Source organism: Haliaeetus albicilla, chromosome 4 (genome assembly GCF_947461875.1).
Source record: "Haliaeetus albicilla chromosome 4, bHalAlb1.1, whole genome shotgun sequence".
In the NCBI taxonomy this organism is placed as follows: domain Eukaryota; kingdom Metazoa; phylum Chordata; class Aves; order Accipitriformes; family Accipitridae; genus Haliaeetus; species Haliaeetus albicilla.
The window spans coordinates 30498542-30522205 of record NC_091486.1 but is presented as its reverse complement, the minus strand read 5'-3'; the positions used below and the strand labels follow the sequence as shown (position 1 = coordinate 30522205).

Here is a 23664-nt window from a genome sequence, read left to right as displayed (position 1 = left end):
TAACCTAATAAAAACACATTATTACCTTTCACTTACTTCAGTTAGATATTGCTAGGACATGGGTGTACTCCTACAGACACTGCTGAGTCAAAGGCAGAAACATATGGGAGTGGAGCTATTTTTGTTCTCACTCAAGAAAATGCAAAGTGTTTGCCAGATGTAAGCAGTCAAAAATTTTTAGGGAGTCACACCTTTCAGACTTTCCAGAGACTAAACCATATTGAGCAGCTGGCAAAGTCCAGTGAAATGAAGAAAACTGACCATGTGTTCAGACGGAAAACCCATGGGTTTGCAGTGGAAACAAATGGCTTGTATGCAGTTATTGTGATTCAGTGTAACGGGTCAACACAAACTCTAGTCTTAAGAGTTATTTCTACGAGGAAAAATCGCCCACAGTTTAAACCCTCAGTTCCTAAACCCAATTTTGTTTCGCCAGCGCAGACCTGTAGGCATAGTGGCCATGCCAACAGGGATAGGCTAACGACTTCAGCACGGCACGTTAGCACTGCGTGCACAGCCACGCGCGTCCTGCGCAGGGGCTCAGGCTCTGAGGACAGCCACATCCACACCAAGCTGTTCACGTCACGCGGGGAAGTCTCACTCTGGCAGGTCACAAGAACCATGATGGGTGGCTGAAGGACCACGCACCAAGGCTGCTATGTGGCTGGGCAGTTGCCCCGGTGCACATCCAGTACTCAACACTACTTTCTGGTGACGCGATGCACGTGTTCGTGGCTGGGGGGCTCCCGAAAGGCAGGAGGGTGCCAGGGCTGCCGCACCAGCACACGTGGCCCTCGGTTTGCGCCCGATGTGCCGTCACAACCCTCAGGGAAGGGCTGCAGGCAAGCACGAGCTGCTCTAGCAGACCTCAGCCAGGTCATGGGTCACTGACTAGCCAGCCTTCTTCTAGACACCCAGGTTTGGAAAATTTAACAATCCTCCAGTGTTCAACGGCATTTTCAAGAAATTCCACCCGTGTAGCTACCATGCGAGAAGGGGCTGCACTGCTGCCCCACCTCATCTCAAAGAGCTGCTATGTACCGGATGCAGAAGTAAATCCTTTGCTGTTCCCATGAACATGTGGTTCTCAAAAAGCTGCAGTAGCTGATCTCTGAATTTCCATAAACATCCACCACTTACAAGGAAATCGTGCTTAACAACAAAATTAAAGGGAATTACATGTAGACCTCTCTCCTCCACAGCTGTCCCTCCCTAATCCACAAATTTGTGTTTGCCTTTACCTTCCTTTTTCAGGAAAACAGCTGCAGCGTTACGTGGTGGTACTTCACTCACATCTGAGAGAAACTGGAGCTGAGATTAACATGAGTACACTTTCCTCTGGCAAATTATATTCCTCTACCAAGCAACCTTTTTTAATAATGCATGTCTGACTAAACAGTCCTTGGCAATGACTGCAAAGCTGATCAACTGGAGGCCACTCTGCGGTTGGATTAAGCCCACAGCAGAGTGTAACTTCCGCACATGTCTCTGACTCATACCTCGTGGAACTGGAACAAGTTTCCTTTTGACTCTGAAAACTACCCTGAACTCACTAAAAATGCAGCAATTAAACTAAGCTTACAGGAGGGGTGACCTTACAAGAGATAATGAATGAATTAAATTGACATAATTAGTTATTTAGATTTGCCTAATCCTCTGAGGGCACTCCCTAATGCCAAACACTGCCACATCACATATTAAAAATATTGTAGTAACGTAACACTGATGTGACCAAGACAAGGAATTATGTTTAGAATGTTATATCACCTCCACAAGGAATATAAAGCCTGGGGAAAAGCTAAGGTGCAAATAATATGGTGAATGACAACAGAGGAAATTAGGAAAAATAGAACATATTTTTTTGTCGTTCACATGGATTTTAACCATAGCTGTATAGCTTTTTCTTACTTGGAAAAAATTCTCACTCAAGTACCAGGGTAATTTTGCCCAAGTAAAGTGCATTCAGCCCACTACATACTTGTAAGATCAGCTACCTGGAGGGTAGTATGTTAGCACACGAATTTAAAACATTCTTGCTTCTCTGGACTAAATCTTAATGCATATCAAGTGAGAAGCAGTTTACTGGTTTTGCAAGAGAAATAAAACTACTTCCACTCAGTTCACACTGAAGTGTTATTCGCACCACCTACATCCTGTGCCAAAGTTAGACAGTGAGAAAACTGCCCAAAGAGGCAAGCTGGTGTAGGGCAGCTGGTGGCCTGTAAATTCACACTGCAGCTTCACTCAACAAAATCACCCTGTGCATTTTAACAGCTCTAATCCCTATACTATCACTTGAATGGAAGTGTACTATCTCTGGTTTACCAAAAAGTGTAATGACTTTAAAAAGACATTAATCGTTTATAAAATGGTAAGTGATTTAACACTTGTGCCACTTAAAAAGACTATGAGATCTAAAAAACCTGTTTGTTCTTTGCAGACTGCAAATAGTTTTAAAATTAAATCATTACAGAAGAGAGTCGAAAAGATTCTGTACTCATTTACACAATGGAGTTGCTTCTGCCAACCATCAGTGTATCCAAGAATGAAAGCAGGTTCCAAAATCAGGGATGTAGCTGGGATCGCATTTCTTGTTTCTCCAAAATAATTTGGGGATAATAAATGATCTACTACCGTCTCTCTAAACAGCCAACAATTCTGTGAAATTCTGGAGACAACAGGGTGACAAAAGCTGTCAAATGCCAGGTCGTTCCACTTGATTATGATGTTTATAATATTAATCCCGTATGATAAGATGTTGTATTTGCTGCATTATTTATCTATATTTTCAGTTTGTTTTCTTCAGAATTAAACTGAGTGCTATAGACAAGTTTCCAACAGATAACATAACAGCAAAACAATCCAATCAATATAAAAAAAAGACAGTAAATTACATGTTTTGAAAAAAATACCTTCCAGTGGTATGGTTGTGGTAAAGAATGCTAGAAATATTTTCATTCATTATTCTATTAACATTACACAGTTTACACACATACAGTTCTTCAGAACTAACACAGCCTAGTGTGATGGGAAGTTAAAAATCTCTACTGCTTTAAAAATGTGAAGACAAATATCAAAGGAACTACACATTGCACCTGTTTCAGAATCTTATCAATGGAACCTTCTCTCAGGCCCATGAGCAGACATTATCCCTCTTAAAAAAATTATCCAATAGGTAAAACTATTACATTGTATGATTTTATACCTGGGCTAACGTTGCAATCTGTGGTTGTGCCTGTACTGTCATCTGTTGGGTTTCTGCCTCTGTAACGGCTGCATCTCCACTCTGCTGGTTCTCTGCTCCAGATTCCATGGTCATTTAGTTACCTACAATCACAACATTTGTCGTAAGTCTGGGTTGGTATGCAAGTCCATTATTCTTGGTGGATCTGGTAGCAATCACTGCAGCTGAATTCCCATTACTATATACTGTTTTCATTTGCTTATTAAAATGTTGCCAAACTATTAGCATTCAGGCAAATTTTTTTCATGCCAGGTGTCTGCCTCAGGCTGATTTTTCTGTGCGTAATGTTTCTGAAAAACAGGTCCAGTCTCCTCCAATAATGAGATCAGAAAAAATGCGTTTTGCTAATCTTAAAAAAATTGTTCGAGCAATGGCACTATGATGATCCAGTGCCTCCGCAATTCGGAATAATGACCGGCAGTTTGTCAGGAAGGGCACTCCCTCAGTGCCAAGGTGACAATGTGCCCTGCTACAGTCCTCCCTCTCCCCCGCAACTGCAGTTTGCAGATAACCAATAGCAATTGCTTCTGTGTTGGGCACTTGGTTTTCATTGTTCTTCCATCTGAACTAAATATGCAACACCTCCATGCAATTTCTTTCCACAACCAGTCTGTGTATGGCCCTATGTCACAGCAACTTAGCCTTTTCTACTCAGTAGTTTTAAAGTCAGTATACATAATGATGGAAGCCATTTCTACTTGACCCTTACTGCAAATTAATATTTTTATATTTAGAGGTACCTAGTAGTTTGTCATGACCTAAGTTTTGCACCATATTTAGTTCCTAATACACTTACATGTCTAAGCAATAATGGAGCAAGCTTAGATCACCAGAACATACAACTCTATAAAAAGAGGTTGCATAACTTCCAAAACCATGCATGTAAGTAGAGTGCAATGAAATGTTAAATTCTGCACTGATTTTTGAAAATTACTTTTCAGTTCTTCTTTAAATACTGATAAGAAAATATTTAATATATAAAAAATAACTTCAACATACAAGGAAATGCTCCCAATGGTGATCTATCAATACCACTGTATTATACAGAACTCCAAATAGCAAATATTAAAAATCAATATTACCTCCATAGCCACAGTACCAATACTGTGTACCACCCTGTGCTGCCCAATCTACTCAGGCCTCTAGCCACCCTAAGGCAGCACACTTCTCTTCAGAGCTGGAGCAAAACAACCAGTAGAGAGAGCATTTCTGCTTTAGGAAAAGGCCTGGAGGCAGAGGATGCTCAGATCAGAAGGTAGGTGGAAAGAAGGAGAAATGCCCCTCTCCTTGCTCAACTTTACTGGCCACCCCAACCCCCCCATCCCCGAGGAAAAGACTTAGAAGTGTGAATGCAGTGTATTGTGTGACCACATTTTAAACACAAAGTCAGGGAAACTTTCAATGCAAACTATACTTCAGTGTTACAGGAAAGAGAATACTCTTTGGAGATGTATTGCCTAAAGCAGTAGAGTCACACTTCAACCCTGAGTATAATAGGAAATGTCTGTCTTACAGTAAATGATTGCTAATCAACAAAGATAAAACAGCATTTCAAAGTAGTAGCTGCATCTCATATCAAAAGGAAGCAAGCCAATGTATATAAATCAAAATCTGTATATTCAGTATTGAAAATGACTGTTCAAATGAGCTTTTGTGTTTGTGTGTGTGTGTGCGTGAATACTGAAATATTTAAGTACCAATTATTTAGTTTCAACATCAGTTTAGAAACGCTTTGGAAATGAAAAGAATTAAATCTGATTTTCCTTAAAAACAAACAATGAAAGAAAACTTACAAATTTTCGGAAAAAACAAATTAAATTCTTCTAAGCACCTGGAATTTTGTTATGCCTCTCCCTGTTGCCATGATTTCTGTCCCACATATACCAGGTATTACTCCAACAAATGCTCACAGATAAACAATACTCTACCTGTATGTATATACTTGTAAACTGGTCATGAAAGAAATTAATTGTAAATCCAGCATTTTAAGTAGTCTAGACATTACAATTTTTGTAAGTATTTCAAGAATAGCCTATGTCCATGCAAATACAATAACCCCATTCTTTCCTACAGTACCAAGTCTTCTCCATGCTGCATTTCATCTTCCACAAAGCACGAAAGAAAATCCACGCACTGTTGCTATTTGTAATATACATTAGCAAACAGTTCTTAAAGACTTCATTCATGACAACAGTTTAAGTGGTTCTCTATCCCAGCTTTAACATATGCCTTATATTTTAACAGTCTTAGTCCTCCATGTTATATGTCCAATTTTTGGGGGTATTCTGCATTTTCAAAAGTGCAAACTACAAACCAGACTACCATAGGTTTTCCTTTGATTTTTATCATTTTTAAGGAGGTATCTAGTTTTATCACTTTTTTGTGAGTATCAGCCAGTTTGTCCAAGGTAAGCAAATCAACAACTTTTTCCCAATTCCTACGCATGTATCATGGTGACTCCAGCCAAAAGACTACCTCATCGGAACCGTTTCAGGAGCAGATCTTTTGCATCAGCAACATGTCCCAGCCAAGTATCTGAAAAGAACTTTAAAAAACAATTTCCCAGCTACAAATTCAAGTATGTTGCAAAACTAATAAATGCTTTTGTTTGCTGATAGAAATCATGACTCCAGTATGGAGTCAACTGCTATACAAATGGGATTAGAAACAGATGAAATGTACAAGTGAGGAGTCTCTTGAATCAGGTATTTAGCAATGTTTGCAATGGTAGATGTTGCCAAATTCCTGCTGAGAAATGCAATGTTTTCCTAGGAAGAATTCTCAATCCTCTCACACGCTATTCAGCAAAGGACTTCTGGTTTTACAAGCTTAGTTTCCACACTTGCATCACCTTTTGCATATGTAATCGGCAAAAGTGTAAACTGTTTGAGGTGCTCCCTCTTCTACAACACCAACATTTTGGAAATCAAATTCTTAACATGAACACCTAAAAGGAACATCCTCATTACAGTAAGCACCAAGCAATGCAGCAAGCTGCCTGCAAGATTTACATCTTGACACATGCAGTTCAAACGAGTTTCCAACATGACTTGTAGTTTTTGGACAAGCTCTTAGTCTCGTGTTATTTGCACGTTCTAAGTACTCTTGAATTTTGTTCAATTTATACATCACAGTATTTGTATTCTAACATCTTCACTACTACTTTTTACAGTTAACTTGTGAGGAAAAGAAGGAATCAGATTATTGAGCATCACAACATTATATTCCAGATACAGATTACTACATTGTTTCGTGTTTGCTTTAACAGTATGGTATGATTAAGATTGCCAAGATATACAAGACAAGGCACCTAGAACATACTTATTGTGTGTATGGATAAGACCATGATGGCTGAAATTAAGGTTGTCAGTTCCTATTAGTTCTTTCAATTTACAGTGTAACAGATGAAATTATGTTTGGTTTGAAACCTTAACCTCCCCAGACATACAAATGAATGCTAATCCTTACACTCCCTTTCTAAGCTGTCACATACCCCTAGTCTAGACAAGCTTTGCTGACCAGTACCCCCGTGTCTTTCTTTTCTTTTGGGTGCTCAGGCCCACCCCACCACCCCATCCTTTTGCTCCTCCTGCTCCCTGGCACCGATTTCCCTGGCAGCCATCACACCAGGACTTCTCGAATGGAGGCAGGGATCTCGAAGCATCCTGGTGGGGAACAAGTGTCCGGAGCAGGGGAGGCATACGGGAGCAGAGGGAGCACACCTTCTTCTCATTCCTTCCTGCTTCCAGGCTACCTTCCATCTTGTCAGGAGAGGACACACCTCCCCACTTCGAGAAAAAATTAGTAGTTGCTGTAGGTCATCTTGAACCAAGTATTCTAAATGAAACTAACTGAAAAAAACAGTTAGCTATTAACAAGCAGAGTTGGAAAACCAGAGTCTGCTTTCCTGAAACACCCTGGCTATGAACTCTGAACACGTTAAGAAAGCTAATCAGATTACCTGGTTGGAGACGGTTTAACTCTTGACTTTTATGTAATACACAATTTTCTTTATTAGTTCAAAAGAGCTAGTATTATACTTACTAATACTCTCTTAATAACATACTTACTAATGATCTGAAACTCTGGAGGTAAAGAGCCAAAGAGCGAAACAGCCAATAATTTGTTTTGGCCAAATCAGAACTGGGAAAACAAAGTTCAGCAGCAGATAACTAACTGTAATAGCTGAATATACACCAGGACAGCAGAAGATGGATGCTAATAAACACAAACAGTTGCAGAATGCAGGGCAAACTGAAGTATGCACACTGTAGAAAAATCCAAATAAACATGTCTTGTTAGTTGCACAAACCTGTGAAGGGGGCCCGGCACCACTTCAGATTTCTGCTTAACATGCATCTACGACACGAAAAACTAAAGTGTTAGACTGCAACAGCAGTAAGATACAGGGTAATCTTTAAAAATTTTATTTGTAGAGATGGACCCTGTACATCAGCTGGATTACAGTGCAGAGGTTGGGAGTCCATCTTAAAAACGGGTTCTGTGGAATCTGCATGTTCAGAGAAAGCAAGCATTTGGGGCAATGAAAACGTGTTGTATGAACAGATTGGACAGAATTGTATTATTTACCCCAGAAAGGACAGAAATGCTTCAAACGCTAAAAAAATACTTAAATTAGTAACAGGGTAAGTAAGCAAGAAACATTCACTGTCTAATTATAAGAACAGCTAAGTGGAAAGGTGGAAAATTTAAAAGTATAAAAATGAAGATTTAAAAATATCTATTAAAAAATATGAACATTGATACTTTGTATACTGAACAAATAAAGCACTGATGCTGCTGACGATAAGCAATTTCTAAGGATTCAAACAGGGGTTAGGCATGCACATGGGTAACAAGAATATCCAAGAATATCCAGAATTGGTGTGGTTATTTCACACCAAAAGTAGTGCAGAACTGAAAGGAAGATAAAACCTCATGAGTCTGGATTTAAACCAATCTCTAATCCTTAAAAATTCAAATAAAGATTTTCATGGGGGAGGGAGATTATGTCACATGTACTTCTTGCAGGTTCCAGTAGTCTTTTGAGGTACCTAATGATCTTCAGTAACTTAAAGACAGGATGCTGAACTAGATGTGCTACAGATAATGGTAACTCCTGTAATCTCTGTTATTTAAAGCGAGCATCAATGCTGTGTATTCAGAGCATGAGCAGTTACCCCCCCTCCCATCTGTTTACAGAGCCAGGAAGATATAATTCTGTCTTCCCACAGCTTTCATGTCATCTTCTTCACTCTTTAGTACCCACCTATTGATACGTCTGTGGTCTCCCTGGCGCATCTTGCTTTCTTACTTCCTTTTTCTATCTCCTATCCCAAATATCCTCATAAACTCCAGCATCTCTCCTGAACGTTAGGCTTTGCTCCTTGGCTTCCCATTTGCTCACATGAGCCATAGAGCTTTCCGGCTCTGCAGACAATGCTGCTTTTTGTCTCCCAGGATGGACTGGAGAAAAAAGCTGGAGGTCCTTTCCAAACACCACTAAATCCAAGAACCAAAATACCTCACTGTGGCTATTACAGCAGATAAAACTTTCCATCCACTTTCATATGTGAAGGTCCTGAATGCCCTAAAGCTTTCTGTGCTTTTCAGTTCTACCGGTTGGCACAGTAAAACACAATACTTCTCCCCACAAGCCTTTCTTCTGTCTTTAGTACATTGTTGTGCCGATACAGGGTTATCAGTGAATGCTTACACTGACAGTTACTGGCCATACAATATAACCACACCTTGAGGCCACACGGTTCGCTTTACACCTCATACGTACCATCACAGCCTGCTCACAAGCACAGCTTTACCAAGTGACGCACTTTGAAGTCTCTTTCTCCTCCGCAGCTAGATGATGACTTCTGGTTTATTAAAGTACACACCCAGATTTTGAAGAACACCATGACAGCCTCCAAAAACAGTGCAGAACAGAGACCAAACCAACCTATGCCCATTTTGAGCTGGACTTGTGCCACATCCAGTCAGACATTCACCCAGCCATCACCTGCAGAGGCCACCCCTGCTGCCGCATTAGGTTCCTGATCCAGTTCAACATCCAGCCACCCAGCGGCTCACAGCAGCGAAGGGCTTGGGGCAGCGAGGGGGCTCAGGGAAGGGAAATGGAGGCAATGCCCGTTTCTCAAACCCTGTATTCGGATTTATTCATAGCAGGCGTGCCAGTACAGTTGTTCAGGACAGCTCCACCAACCAAAGTTCCAGGAATTCGACTCACTCTGTATTTACTGTATGTGGCTTTATAAAGCCACAGATCCACCATGAAAGCACTGAAAAGGTCATCAAACAGCGCTCTCGCATGCTATTATTTGTTTCCACCTTTTCAGTGTAATTACCGAGGACATTCACATGAAATCTGTAAACATTTCTACTGTTACCTTGCAGTGCGGCAGCCCTTTCAGCCGCAGCTCAACAGCCACTTTATGAACTCCATTCAATGGCTGCCAGATTGAAAATGTTCAGAGAAAAATAATTTTATTTACAGCTAACACATGGGACTTCAAATAACCAGTAATAAATGCTCAACAGGACAAGACAGGCCCATAATTATCTCTGTCACTAATGACTACAGTGAGTTGGCACAGGAATTGCAATTTATACCACAGCTTCTCTGCCATCCCAAACTGGCACTGCCCCTGCTCCTTCCCCCTGGGTATTTGCTCCTCCTGCCCTCTCCTCAGGGTGACAGAACTGTGCGCCATACTGTGAACACAACCTATGTTTGCTGCTTCATCTTAAATCTACCTTTTACCATTTCTCTGAACAGGTTCACCACATAGCCCCTTGACGATCATGCCAACTTCTGGGTCAGGGCAGTGTAAGGGCCGGGCAAACTGAGTGGAAGTAGAAGTAAAAGAACGGTCTCAGCAGCCAAGTCCACTGAAAATGCCAAAAATGGAGAAGAATCTTCAGATTATTTGCATTCACGCACAGCAATCTGCCAGGCAAATCGAAGAATAAAAGTTGGAAAAATTCTTCCTCTCACTGGAGTTAAAACATTTCATCGTGAACTTACAAGAAAAATAAAATCTAACTGTAAAGAGATCTTGCACAAAGCAGAATCAGACCATCAGCTGAATGTAATACCTGCACTCCCACTTCCGTCTCCATCAATATGACACTTGGAGAACTGTCTGAAAACTCTTTGCTGACTGAATACATGCTGTAACAGCCAATGCAAGAGAGGCAAACAATGCAGTATTTTCATACAGATCACAGAAGAAATGCAACCAGGAGCCCTGATCATGCGTACCAAACTTTTCTGGCGCACAACTTTTCCAACAGAACTTCTAATGCCATTGTAGCTGCACTTCCAAAGTTGGTGAAAAATTCTCATACTTAACAGATTTAGATATGCAAATGATGAAAGTATTGGAACAAATTACTTGTGTTGCATGCTCAATCTCCCTTTCACTACAGAAAGAGCAGGGCAGAAGACCAAAAATCTAATCTCACTGCTACAGCAGTGAGCACCCAAATCAGCAATCACCTCTAGATTTTGTTTTCTGTTTAGCATAACACAAGAGCGCTGACATTTACCAGGCAGATGGTGAATCAGTAAGGTGCGTGAGTGAAAGTTGCTTAAATACTTTTCAATGCTGGATTTTCCTCATTTGATTCCACACTCTTGGCATTGTATTAGGATCTAGTGTTTCTGCCTTCAAGCTTTTTAAAAGAAAGAGACTATGGCAGCAATTAACTGCAATTTATTTCTTGTATGACAGATTCTATGAACAAATACAAGAGCATCCAGTAAGCACTTGGTACATGCACATAATTTAATTCAGGTTTTATCTATACTGCCTCTTCTTGCTCGATACAGAATCAAGGGATCTAACTGAATCACAACCTTTCCCTTCAAGACTGTGAATTGGGCACTAAAAGCAAGGATGAATCCTCCTGCACAGCTTAAAAACCCCCCAAACTATGTATTTTAATTCTACTGATAATATATATACTTAAAAAAACCCCCTTCTTCTTAACCTTATCTAATAGTTGGGATAGGTCTTATGTAGATACACCAGTCTGCAAAGAGCCTGGTAGAAGAGCCCAAGAGGAGACCAGAGCAAGCATTTCCCAAGGCATTAACAATGAAAAGCAAACAAATGCCTCTCCACTGTCTTAACCCCTTCGCATTCAGTAACTCCTCCAAAATACCATCTGTCTTCACTTAGACAAAACAAAATGTCCAAACAAATCCCAGAAAGGTTATAAAGTCATTGGGTAACTATTATTATTATTGAAAACATAATCCAAAAATACGTTCTATTTATAAATGCTCTGTCCTCATATTGAATGCACTTAGGGTATTAAAAGACTAACTCACATGCTTTACATCTGTGATCGTTAATGTGTGACAGAATTGTGATAACTACATATAAACACCTTTAGTGACTATGTGTAGTAAAAAAAAACACCAAAAAAATCCCAACCCGAAAGGTATCTGCAAACTGAATTTTAGAGAAAACAGAGATTTTTAAGGATGTCCTGAGCAGTATATACAATCTATTCACAAAGACTTCATGAGAACTTGCTTGTTTCTGAGAATTCAGCACATTTTGTAGTTCTTACACATTTGTTGCCAATATATTTATGCGGTGCATTTCCATATAAACTGACCACACTTTACTACAGCTTACCATCTTTTCTCTATTATCTCTAATTTCTCTATTATTGCTGATTTCTTGCAATACCTACTAACTGTAGAAAGAAGCTTTCCTTTCACAAAAATGAAACCACGTGAAACTGTCAAAATATACACCTCTTTTCTCCATGTGTCTGCTGAAAGTACTGTGGCTCACTTTGTGGTGTGTAGCTGCTGGTTACTTAATAAAAATTATCACAACATATCTGGTACTCAGATGTCTTTAACACAACGTAAAATAGGAGCAAAATAATTTTTTATGACAGCATCTGGGAGTTAATGCTCTCACTGAATACATCACAAACTCCAGTAACGAGCTCTTTGCAATTAATTGGTACAGGACCAGCAAATTAATAACCAGCATAGCCACTCGTGTTGAGGTTTAATTTCTGGCCCTAGTCAAATTCTCCTTTTACCTTTGACTGAAACAGCAGTGGGTAGAGAACTGACGAATAAATGACTCCAAGCGATCTGAAGCTGACCTCTCAGCAGAATTGACTGCAGTGATGTGAAGCCAGCCACTCCTCTTGTCCTTCTAACTTCAGTGATAAACTGTGACCACACGCTAGTCTGATGGCAGTTTTTCATAAAAAAAAGGAAGATACGATTACGTTTGTACTAAGACTAGTGGGAGGGGGACAAGGCACCTGCTCAGCTCGTGGTGAAAGCTTGCTGGAGTGAACCTGCACCCACCTAAAAGCCATGGGGTGTATTAATGCAGCCTGAACCTAAGTAATGCGAGTACAGCAATGAGTACAATAAACTAACATCTCTGTTCTGCTAATGAGGCCCTGCGCCCAAGCTGGTATACCCTACCTCTTAGTATGGGTTGTTAGCTTGCGCTCAGCGCCATGCTAAAGCAGCTTCATGACCTCTGCGTAAGGAGGTAGGTTCCACCTGCCTGGCACACCGAGCCACCCAGCTATCTAGATACGCCAAATAAATAATTTATCCTGTGGTGCTGGTCAACAAGCAGAACATTTTGGGCCACCTCTTGTCATAGGAAACATTGGCATGTGAAGGTGTTCCAGCAGAGGAGCTAAGGCAGTCCAGAATGACAGAAAGGGGAGCTAATTCTGCAAGCCAATAGAGACCTTCTCCTTCCCCAGTGATAGGGAGAAAATGGGAGACGTTAGGAGGGAGGACTGTGTCCCTGCCAACAATTGGAGCAGAAAATGGTGCCAAGTTAGCAAGGTTAAGATCCATCTAAGAAGGTGCATGTGTTCCTTTTTTCCACTAGGTAGACCTGTCAGGACTTGAGATTTCCACTTGACCTGCCAGAGTCATTCAGATGGATCATATCTGTTCTCCTCCATACACATTTGTGTGTCTTACGGCCTTTTACTGCCCCATCATTCATTCTGGCAGAGTAAGAACCACCTAAATGCTGCATGAAATATTTGACAACATTTTGACATGTTGTAAGGATCTTTATCCATGTGCCAAGCAACCTTTAAACATCCCAGGTCAGAGGCATCAGCTGGAGGAACTGCTGCAATCCCAAACCTGTGGCAGCGTGCAACCCTGTAGAGAGACTCTACACATGTTTGTATCATATAAATGGTTATCTCCAAGGTGGGGAAACTACTGAAACTTGTTCTCAGAAAACAACTACGGGAGTGATGATTGACTGCTCAACAGAGTTACTCTCCTACAGAGAGGGAAGTACGACTATGATGTTGTTAAGATGAGGGTATTTAATATCAGTGCCTCCTGCGCAAACTTTGCTCTATATATGTGGTACAGAGATTCACATAGTCTCCATCACTGGGTCCATGACAAATGCTTAAGTGAACAAAGCTAAAGCTACTTTGAAATTATATAATGGATCACCCAGCTCTCTTTTGGTGCTCAGAACAGCTCAGGAACAACATATTAAAAAAAAAACACCAAAACAAAACCAGAGCATTACACAGACTCATATCAGTCTGGTTAACCTGAGTGTTCCAAGCCCACGGCCAAGAATACAACATACAGTAATCTTATACCTGTAACAGAGAAAGGAATCACCTCCATACAGATGTTTCCTTAATTGTAATCATTTAAATTACATACCAGGTATGATTTAATGGAAGCATATGCAGGAATGTGACAAAAGACAGATAACCATATAAACGTGTTTATTATTACCTGAAATCTTTCTATTCCAAAGTAATTTGTTTCTAGAGTCTCTGTTAATTCTACAGTGTGAAAATATTAACAGACACATCACATTTATCAGAATAGCATACTGTAAGACTGGACTGAAGGTTCTTAGAGATTACACTGATTAAAGATTATAATCTAATGTACTATGAATGTAAATTTATATTCTGAAACTCAATCTTCTGGAAAGTCCCTGAAATTCAGGGGACTTCCCCACGAATAAAGTAAGTGTTTCCTTTCCCATCCTATAATGAGGGAGGGCAAGTGTCAGTATTCAAAGTTCTTTGGGCTAAAATGTTAAATTAGGTATCTGAATTTCATCATCCATTTGTTTTGTTCATGTAAAAATAAAAAAAAGAGCTTGAGGTTTGAATACTGTAGGTCACCTCAGCAAAATTCTGCAGATTGGAAAGGGTCAGATGTTAGAACCCCACAGTGATACAGATCACACTTGTTTTCATATCATTCTTCTGTTTCAAGGAACTATCAAATCAGTTAAGAAATTCAGGGAAAGCATGGAGTTTTAGGTATTATCAGCAGCATATTTAAACTTGACAAGAGAATTTTAGGTAGAATTTGTGTCTGTGCTGAGATTTTGTCTGTTGGCAAGAAGGTACAGCTCCACTGCTTATGTTTCTAACTCACTTCTGAATGTCAGTGGCTAAAGGTTTAATTCATAAAAAATGCCACTTCATATAGTTATCCTGCAAGCTTTATAGGCATAAACTATTAAAACAAACACTGCTCATTCTATTTGATACTTGGAACATACGTGGTATTTCTAGAGTTCAACCCATAGTATAAAAGCACGAAGTTTTGTAACTTGGTAAATATTGGAAAGTCTTGTTTAAAAAAACCACAACACTTCCAATGAGTTCAGAAAGAAAACACACAAAATTGATGTTTCAGACCAATGCTTTCACTGTTTTATTAACAGATTATCTTTAGAACTGGTCATCTGAAAGTAAGGTAAATGGAATTATTTATACAAAGCTGACAATTACCAGATATAAAGTCAAATGTCTGAAACAAATTCAAAATAACCTGTATCTGTACAAGTAACTTACTTTTTGTTATAATAGCTTTGTTTCTTTCTTAACAGACAGCATAGACTATTTTTTCCTTCAGTGCTCTCAAGTAAGTGAAAACCTTTGAATTCTTTCTGCAGCTGAAGCACTCCAGTAGAGTATGCCCAGGTATGCACAAGAAAAACAGCACCTTCTTACAAACCTTGCCCTTGTCCACCTTCTGAATGCATCCTATTCACAAAATTTATTGCAACATCAAAACCAAAAGATTTGGGGCTTAAGCCACAGCTCAGACTTGGAAATATTTTAAAAGCTAAAATTGCTCTGGTCTTACTAGTTATGTTGAAATCATCGTTGCTTGGTCAATTAGCACTAGTCTTGAAGCAACAGCAGACACATTATCTTGCTTAATGCACCAACAGTAAATCTGTGATCACCCTCTTCCTAGAAACCAACCAAAATGAAACAGTAACCAAATTTTGTAGTAAAATAATTTTGACTAATGTTATCTACCAAGTGGATTCTGGTTTATTTTTCATGTATTTTTATATTCTCCTGGACAGTGCAGGAGAGCTTCTTAAATGAGAAAGATCTCTCATACGCCTGCCAGGCAGATCTACTCTGCAAAAGTATCATCTCCAGAACAGAGAATAATTTATCTTGGTTCTCAAATACTTAACTGGAGTTTAAGACCTGCATTACCTGTGGGCAACACAGCTGTCTCCATGGAACAGAGATGTGAGTGACTTGCTGGTAATGCTGAAGGTCAGAAGAATGACTCCGAGTAAGCAACGGGAGCCACTGATGAACCAGAAAGGGCCAGAGAAAGAAAGAGAATCCGTGTTTTGCATCAGTGTGCTGTGCACAAAAGAAAACCTCCATTTTGCTTTCTGCAACTACAGTTTTACAAGCATTTCTGTTAGCAGCACTGCCAGCTCAGGCTCTGCTTTCCTCCAGATTCTTTCTTATTTACACCTTTACAGCTGTCTGTGAAGCTGTGTAGTAAATGGGACTGGGCAAACAATTTGCACTACAGACAGACCAGAAAATGCAACTTTTTATCTTGGACCAGTTCTCCAATCCAGTTCACATCACTGCCTCACAGACAGCCGTATCGGTGCTACTGGCACAGGGGCAGGAACAGGGAAGATGGAGCAGAATCCACCCTGCTGCAGCCAGGCCTGCCAACAAAAGCAAAGTAGATCAAATCATGGATATAGGTGTTGCAAGACTGCAGGAAGTCAACTAAGATGCTGGAGAAAAGAAAACATCTATGTTCTGTAATTTGATTGTTATTGTTTTAAGAGTGGGAGGCTGGAAACAGGATTATTTTTTATAGTCAACATTAGCCTTCTGAGGATTGGGCACCGAGACACATTTTTCAAACAACCACATCACTGACAAAGCAGTTGATTGCAGCAGGTAACATACTTCTTCCTCTACCCAGCCCACGATAATGTGCACTGGTCATACACTCCACATTAGCCTTATGCTACAACTTTCATGCTAGTAGTTTCAGCCACAATTATTATTTTAAAATCAGGAAGACCAGCCAAGGCATCTATCAGTTTGCAGTAACAGTGAAACTAAAGCAAGCGTAGGTTGTAGGCCCAGGTGCCTTAGGCCAACTGACAGGATTTACAGCAAGATGTTGGACCTGGGCCGCTTCTGGAGCTTCATCTTTTAACTTGGGCTTGGTTAAAGAAATGTTGTATGTAATTGTCCCCATCTGACTGGGCTTCTCATAAAGAAAGGGACCTAAGGGTTACACTGATCCAACCTCTTGAGAAGACTGAAACCTGCTGCTGCTAAGGAGTAGCTAGTTCAACCACACAGGTGTCACCAGGCTTTCAAAAGAGGGAAACTCTCAGGTTTTTTTTCCTTCAGCTGAGACACTTACTGTGTTCTAGCTTTCCTAGACGCAAAGACAAACTAATGTGGCTCTGATCACCATGGACAGAGCCCGACTCTTCCTTCTTTCACTCCAAATCATGGATGTACGGCAGTTCCCCAAGATGGGTCTGCTGACCCAGCTCTCTGCTGATGAAGGGAGAAAGTTGTGTCCCCCTCCTTCCTTCCCCTACAGTCTGCCTGCGAATTTGCACCAGTGTTGGTGCTAACAGCATCTCAATCACAAACTGATTCAGCTCACTCAAGCACAAGAAAACTAACCTAACAAAAAAGCACGGTTTTCTCCTGGGTTAGTGATTTGAACTGACTCATTAGATTTTACATACAATCAACACCACAACCAACATAAGGGATGGCTGAACACCAGACAACCAGGAGCAGAAGAGAAGGAAGGAGTAAGATGTCTGTCTCTTGGGAGCCACATACAGTTTTATCAGCTCAGATGAAACCACAGCAACAGACTTCTTCTGTTGGTATTATGCTGTGGTGTTAGTACACAGTGCCCTTTGTCAGATCTTCCCTCCCTTGGTATCTCCCAGAATTTTCCTATCAGCACAAAAGAGAAAAATTTGGATGAGTTTCACAAAGAGGTGCAGGGGTCCTACATGCCCTAGGCTTTTTTTTTTTTTTTTCTTTCTTTCAAAAGAAAGCTCTCTACAATCTACAAAGGTGTAAATTTACAAACCCTGTTTATACTGCATGTCACTTGGAGGAACAGACAGGCAGCAGCAGAGTTTGAGGCCGGGCCAGCTACACAGAGCCAGAGGAAGAATCACCAGAAAAAAGCAAGAAAATAATGCTTCTCATCCATTATTCTATGGGGTATAAAAGATAAACTAGATGAGAAGAGATTTTACATTCAAGCCCTAGGAAAGGTGCAAGGGAAAGCAAAATCCAACTGGTATCGGAATAGCAGTAGAGAACGAGAGAAGATTTAGAGTAGCAGCTATCAGAAAAATGCATGTAATATTGGAGCCAAAATGTCACAGGAGGTTGCAGAGTTGCTGGAGAGATGATTAAGAAGATTGCAGCGAAGAGCTGCAGAGCACAGTGACAGGAGGTTAGAACAAAACATGTGAGAACAGGACTGAGAAAGTGAACACAATAGTTGTTAAAAAAAACACACAAAAGGTGTTAAAGCCAAGTAAATAAGTAGCACAACAAACAGTATGTATACATGTATTAAAGTTTGGGAACAGCTGCTGCTCATGTTCATTTGCTCATATCTAGCACACATAAAAACTTAAACTTAGCTAAAGGATCCAGTGCTGCAGCAAGAAGAGCCACAACAGGATCTATGCCATCCAGCTTAGTTATAAACACAGCAATAATTAAGAACTTTTATGTAGGCTGCATTTTCTCATTTAGCAGCACTGCTGTTTGAGCTGCCCTTATCTTTCTTCCTGCTCATTCTAGCCCCATCCCTTCCCCTGATTATGCTGGTACAGCTACTGTGCAGCCATGCAGCAACCAGGGGAGGGAATGAGAGGGAATGATCCAGGTGAAAAATAATCAGGCTCCCCACCTCTCACACTGCTGCATCATTTCCCCAGTCAGGTCTACCATTCAGTAGCCCAAACATTTGTGCCAGTGCAATGGAGAAGACATTAGCAAATTACCAGACGTGGAGGATGCTTCAGCCAATATTACTGTCAAAAAAAACGTATGCAGAACTATAGTTTCAGTCCCTCAGCAGTAGATAAACTTCAGAAATTCTTGGGTTTCTCAGGCTACTTTTTTTTTTTTTTTTGAGTCTGCTCAAGAAATGAACCTGCTCTTTTCTAAGTTTAGAAAGCTGTCTGAAAAAGTTTCTGCCAAAAAAGGAAAATACAACCCAGCTTTACAATTCTTCCAAATGCAGGGAAAAAAGTTTTGCTGATAACCTCACTGACCAAACAAGCTATCCCTGAACAACACTTAGAGGATCAGAGATTTATACACATCACTTGAACTCTCCCCTCTAAAAAGTGTGAAAACATCAAGGGTAGACTTTTTTGTTTCAGTTTCCTGCATGAAAGTAGCTCCAAATAGTTCATTATAAGGCTTCCTGCAGCTAAAGTAGCTAGTGTAGTCTTGTGTCAGACACTAATGGAAAAGTAATGAAATCCAGAACAGCAATTAGCAGGACTCTCCTACCTCTGGAACTATTTTTCCATCTTTCACCTAATGGGCTTGAATTATGACAAACATCAGATCTCACAATACTCTCAGAAGAAAAACAGGTGTGCTTATTATCTTGAGCGGTAAAAGAAACCCTCTACCTATGCACTTTCCTTAAAAACTCCTTCAGAGTACCTAACAAGCATCAGTGCTGCTTTAAACTTGTATGTCTGTATATATGTTTTACATATACATAAAACACATACATGCATCCAAACAGGAACACACTTCCTCCAAATTCCTTACCCTCTCCCCTTCAAGAGGCCCTTTCACCACATAGTTTTCTATTCTCTCCACTTCACATAAGATACTCTAAATCTAGCACTGCCAGAAAAAAACCAGCAGCAGCATGAAATGGGAAGATCCTTGTCCGTTTTCAAATGCTTTTTCACGTAAAAGATCAACTAGACCCTGGCACATCTTCATCTCCTGCACAGCTGACAAGGCTGTTTTAGAAACATGGAAGGTGCCTTATTTGTTCTCACTCACCTTTTTAATTGTGGTACAACCACGTGATCTGAAAGTTTTGAAGAATAAAATAGGCATCAATGCCTTCATGCTGGGTGATGTACAAAGATCATTAACGGCAGACTGCTCAGGTTTTCATAATCACCATGAAATATGACCACACAGACTGCAGATGAAGCAACGCAATTTTTGATTCAGACAAAAATCACTGCCTTGTCACGAAACTTCCAACTGTATGTAGGTAGGGCACCAGAGAGCTCAAACCAAATTCAGTAGGGTCGTTTCTGTAGATGAGGATTACTCTCATGTCCCCCGAACCTAACTTTAGATTAGTGGCAGAAAGCTAGCACAGCCTTCTCACTGCACAAAAACCTTGAGAAGTGTGGCATGAGTAACTGATCTCCACTTGCTTCCAGAGATCTGAAAATAGAGGTGAAGTGTGAATATCCCATTTGTTTCAAAAGGGTGTCAACAGAAATTCCTAGTCAGGGCCTTGTCTGCTATCAAAATCTTCACCTACAGAGCTGTAGCTGCACTTAGGCAAGAAGAGGCTGTTTGCTTGTTACTGCAGCAGAACAGCTACTTTCCAGAATAAGATCAGCTACTACAGAATATTTTATATTTGACATCAGTACCAGCAATAGCTATGCTGGTGTAGGCTTCCAGGAAACAGACAGATTGATGACTTGACAGTCTAAATGAGATGTTTCTAAATTTTCTGTACCCGCAGACCCCTCTCCCCTTTCAGATCTTTGGTTTTTTTTTTTCACCCAGGGGAGCAGACACCCTTATCACCAAAAGTATGGACGAAAATATAATACATATATAGATGAGATGCAGACCATTTATTGCAGATCCAGACACAAAGCTGAGAGTACTAATCTAAACATTGATGTTCTATAATGAATCTGAAGCATTAAAAATTATTACACTCTTCTTTCCTACATGTAAATATTTCATTTTAGGTCACCTGTAATTGATGCTTAGCAAATACACAACTACCTCTCTGTTCCCTTTTCTCTGATGTGTTAGGATACAAAGCTGGTGAGGAAACTCCGAGATCTGTGTTAGAAAGTAGGGATCAGAGTTCTCCACTCTATTATGAAATAGAATAAAATAAAATGTATTTCTAAAGCTACAAAAAACAAGCAGCAAGGATTTACTGTCGCATTTTTGTATTTAAAATGAAGTGCATATTCCATCAAACCAAGAATGAATGAAATACACCAACGACTACACTCTCTTTAATCACTATCAACAGCTACATTGCTTACTGAAGTCCTCAGATGTCTATTAATCAATTACAACTTTAGAAACCCTCTTCTCGTGTTGGTATTATTCGGAGTGAAGTGATGTAGAGCACCTTCGACCTTCATTTCAAAAGAAGTGGTAGAAGTGACAGAAAACAGAAATTCACATACAAGGAAGGACAGGCTTATCTACACATGCGAAACACAAATACCCATCTTGAATAAAAACATATTGCAGTGACTTCACATTTTACTGTAAAAATCCACATTTGTTGATACAGGGAAAGGAAGCAAGTAGAGTCTCAAAACTCCTGTATTCTGAAATAGCGTTTGGTGGTCACAATGGGACTAAACAGAGATATCCGATATTCCTAAATAAGTCTCTAGTTCTTTATTTAAGAAATAGGAAACGTGCTTCTAACCCCAGGAAAAAAAAAATCATGAGAGGTGTTATTCCAGAAGCAGATTATGTGCAGGCATTTCACCATTTAAGACGGAGAAGAAAACAAAAAAAAGATTTAAAAAAAATACATGTTTTGGGGAAGAAAAGCCGTATGACCTATATAAAGTTTTTATCCTTCTATACACTTCAGAGGTGTAATAATCTTTGGTTAAAATAAGTTTTTTAAGACTGCCACGTCATTTTTACTTATTCCTGTACACAAAAATGCAGATATCCAGGTTCTGAAAGTAGAAATAAAGTCAAAATAACGTCTTCTATTCTAGACAACAAAATGGGGAAAAAAGCCCCACAGCTGCAGCAAGGCAAGGCTGGTGTAAGGTGGAAAAGGCATCCGAGTTGACATTTGCTATTAAAGCAAGGCTAGAGGTCAAATCCTGCTTGCTGTGCAGCACCTACGAGTCTGTGGAGAACTGGCAAAAGCAAATCCCAAACCGAGACTTGCCAGCCACGGCCAGGCTCAAGTTCACTTTGGGTTAAAAATACTAACAGGAAAGGAAGAACGCAGCAAAAGGGAACCGTATCTGTTACGCGATCTGCGCACGGGGCTTAAAGCTCTTCCCTCCGCTATCTCCCCGGAGCGCGGTGTTGGGTGACCGAGTACCATTGCCCCTTTCACAGCCTCCTGCCGACGGCCGTGCCCCACGCTGCAAATAAAAGTAAACCACCAGACCAAGCGCTGGCCTGAGCTTCTGTGCACAGATTTTATTAAAAACTTCTCGTTACAGAGCCCAGGAGCGTGATACAGAGCCTGGGAGCACCCCCACGTTCTCGTTTCCATCACGGCAAGAGTTTGTTTATTTATTTATACAGCGCACTCGGGTCACCGGGGAAGTGAAACTCTCCGGGCGCGGAGGGCCCGGCGGCCCCGCAGGAGGGCTGCCCGCTCGCCCCGCCGCCACGGCCGGCCCCGCGTCCCCGGAGCCCGGTGGGGCCGCGCCGGCCGGGAGGCCGCGCCCGGGGCCGCCGCCGACCGAGGCGGGCGGCGCCGGGGGGAGGAAGCGGGGCGCGCGGCGGCGGGGAAGCGAGCTGCAGCGCTCACGGAGGGGCGGCGCGGGGAGGGGAGGGGGCGCCCCGCCGCGGAGGGGGGCGCGGGTGGGTGCGCGGCCGCCGGCGCCTCCGCCGCCGCTCCCCCCTCGTCGTCTTCCTCCGCCGCCTCCTCATGGGGCCGGGGGGCGCGATCCCCCTTCCCCGCCGCGGTGAGCGCCGCCGCTGGCTGCCGCCAGAGTCGCCGCCGCCGCCGCTCCCGGCCGTGGCGGCCGCCGCCGCCGGGGCCGGCTCCCATCCGCCATTATCCTTTGTTCGCGGCGCGGCGGCGGCGGGGATGTTGCAGGGCTCGGCTCCATCTTTAAAGCGGGCGCCCCTCCCGCGGGCGGTGCGAGGCCGGGCCCCCGCGTCCTGCCGCCCGGCGGCTCCCCTGGTCCCCGCCGGGCTCCATTTCCTTCCCTCCCCCCCGCCCCTGTTTGCTGGGCGCCTTCCTCCTCTTACCGGTTACCAGGCTGCTCCGTCACTGCTTTCGTTCGCGCCTAGGATCTCGCCGCAGTTTTATTCTCTCCCCCACGTAACACACCGCGTCAAACTACACCTCCGCCGCGTCACTCACACACACACAGGCGCTCCCAGCCCGGCGACAGGCAGGCAGCGGCCGACTGAGGAGCGCCAGCCAGGGAGCAAGCGCCGAGCGCGCCGCGGCCCGCACGGAAAACGCCGAGCGCTCACGGAAAACGCCGAGCGCCCGGCAGGCGGCGGGAACGGCCGAGCGCGCCGCCGGCCCCCGCGGAAAGAGCCGAGCGGCCGCGGAAACGAACGAAGCGCCCCGGAGGGGAGGCGGAAAGAGCCGAACGGCCGCGGGAAGGCGCGAACGGCGCTTCCGCCCGGGGCAGCCCGCGCGGAAAGCACCGAGTGGGGCTGGGGGGGGAGGGGGGGGGCGCGCGCCCTCCTTAACCCCCACCCCTGCCCCCGCCCCCGCCGGGCGCGCGAGCGGGGCCGAGGAGGCCGGAAAGCCACGAGCGTTCACGGAAACGGCCGAGCCGCCCCGGAGGCGCGCGTCCGAGCGCGGACCCGTCTCCCCCAGAGATTCCTCCCCCGGGGGAGCTGGGCACCTCGAGTTCACCAAGCGCGTCCCCACGCACACACTGGCGCCGCGGGGGACCCGCCGCCCCCCCGCCCCGGGATCCCCTCTCTGGGTGTCCCCGCTGCCAGGGCAGTCCCCCACACCCCTTTCCTCAGGCCCCCGATTCTCACCCCAAGACCCAACCACCCCTTGTCTTTACAGGCACAACGTGGCAGGTGAGGTGCTGTGGTGAGGCTGTGCTGCCCCTCCTCGATGC

At 42.7% G+C, this 23664-nt stretch overlaps 1 protein-coding gene across 2 annotated transcripts in view; it reads right to left on the bottom strand.

Annotated features, from left to right (window-relative positions):
• Window positions 1-23382, bottom strand: part of CREB1 (cAMP responsive element binding protein 1) — a 41819-nt gene extending 18437 nt beyond the window's left edge. Inside the window, exons 1-2 of one of the 2 annotated variants that reach the window (XM_069781707.1) lie at window positions 22823-23270; window positions 3206-3327 (exon numbers count right to left, since the gene is read on the bottom strand). In XM_069781707.1, coding sequence (XP_069637808.1) covers window positions 3206-3319 — 114 coding nt within the window. In that variant the 5' untranslated portion in view covers window positions 3320-3327; window positions 22823-23270. Of the gene's footprint in view, window positions 1-3205; window positions 3328-22822 lie in introns of both variants that reach the window. The other variant, XM_069781708.1, reaches the window with a different exon arrangement.
• Window positions 23383-23664: the final 282 nt, after the last annotated feature.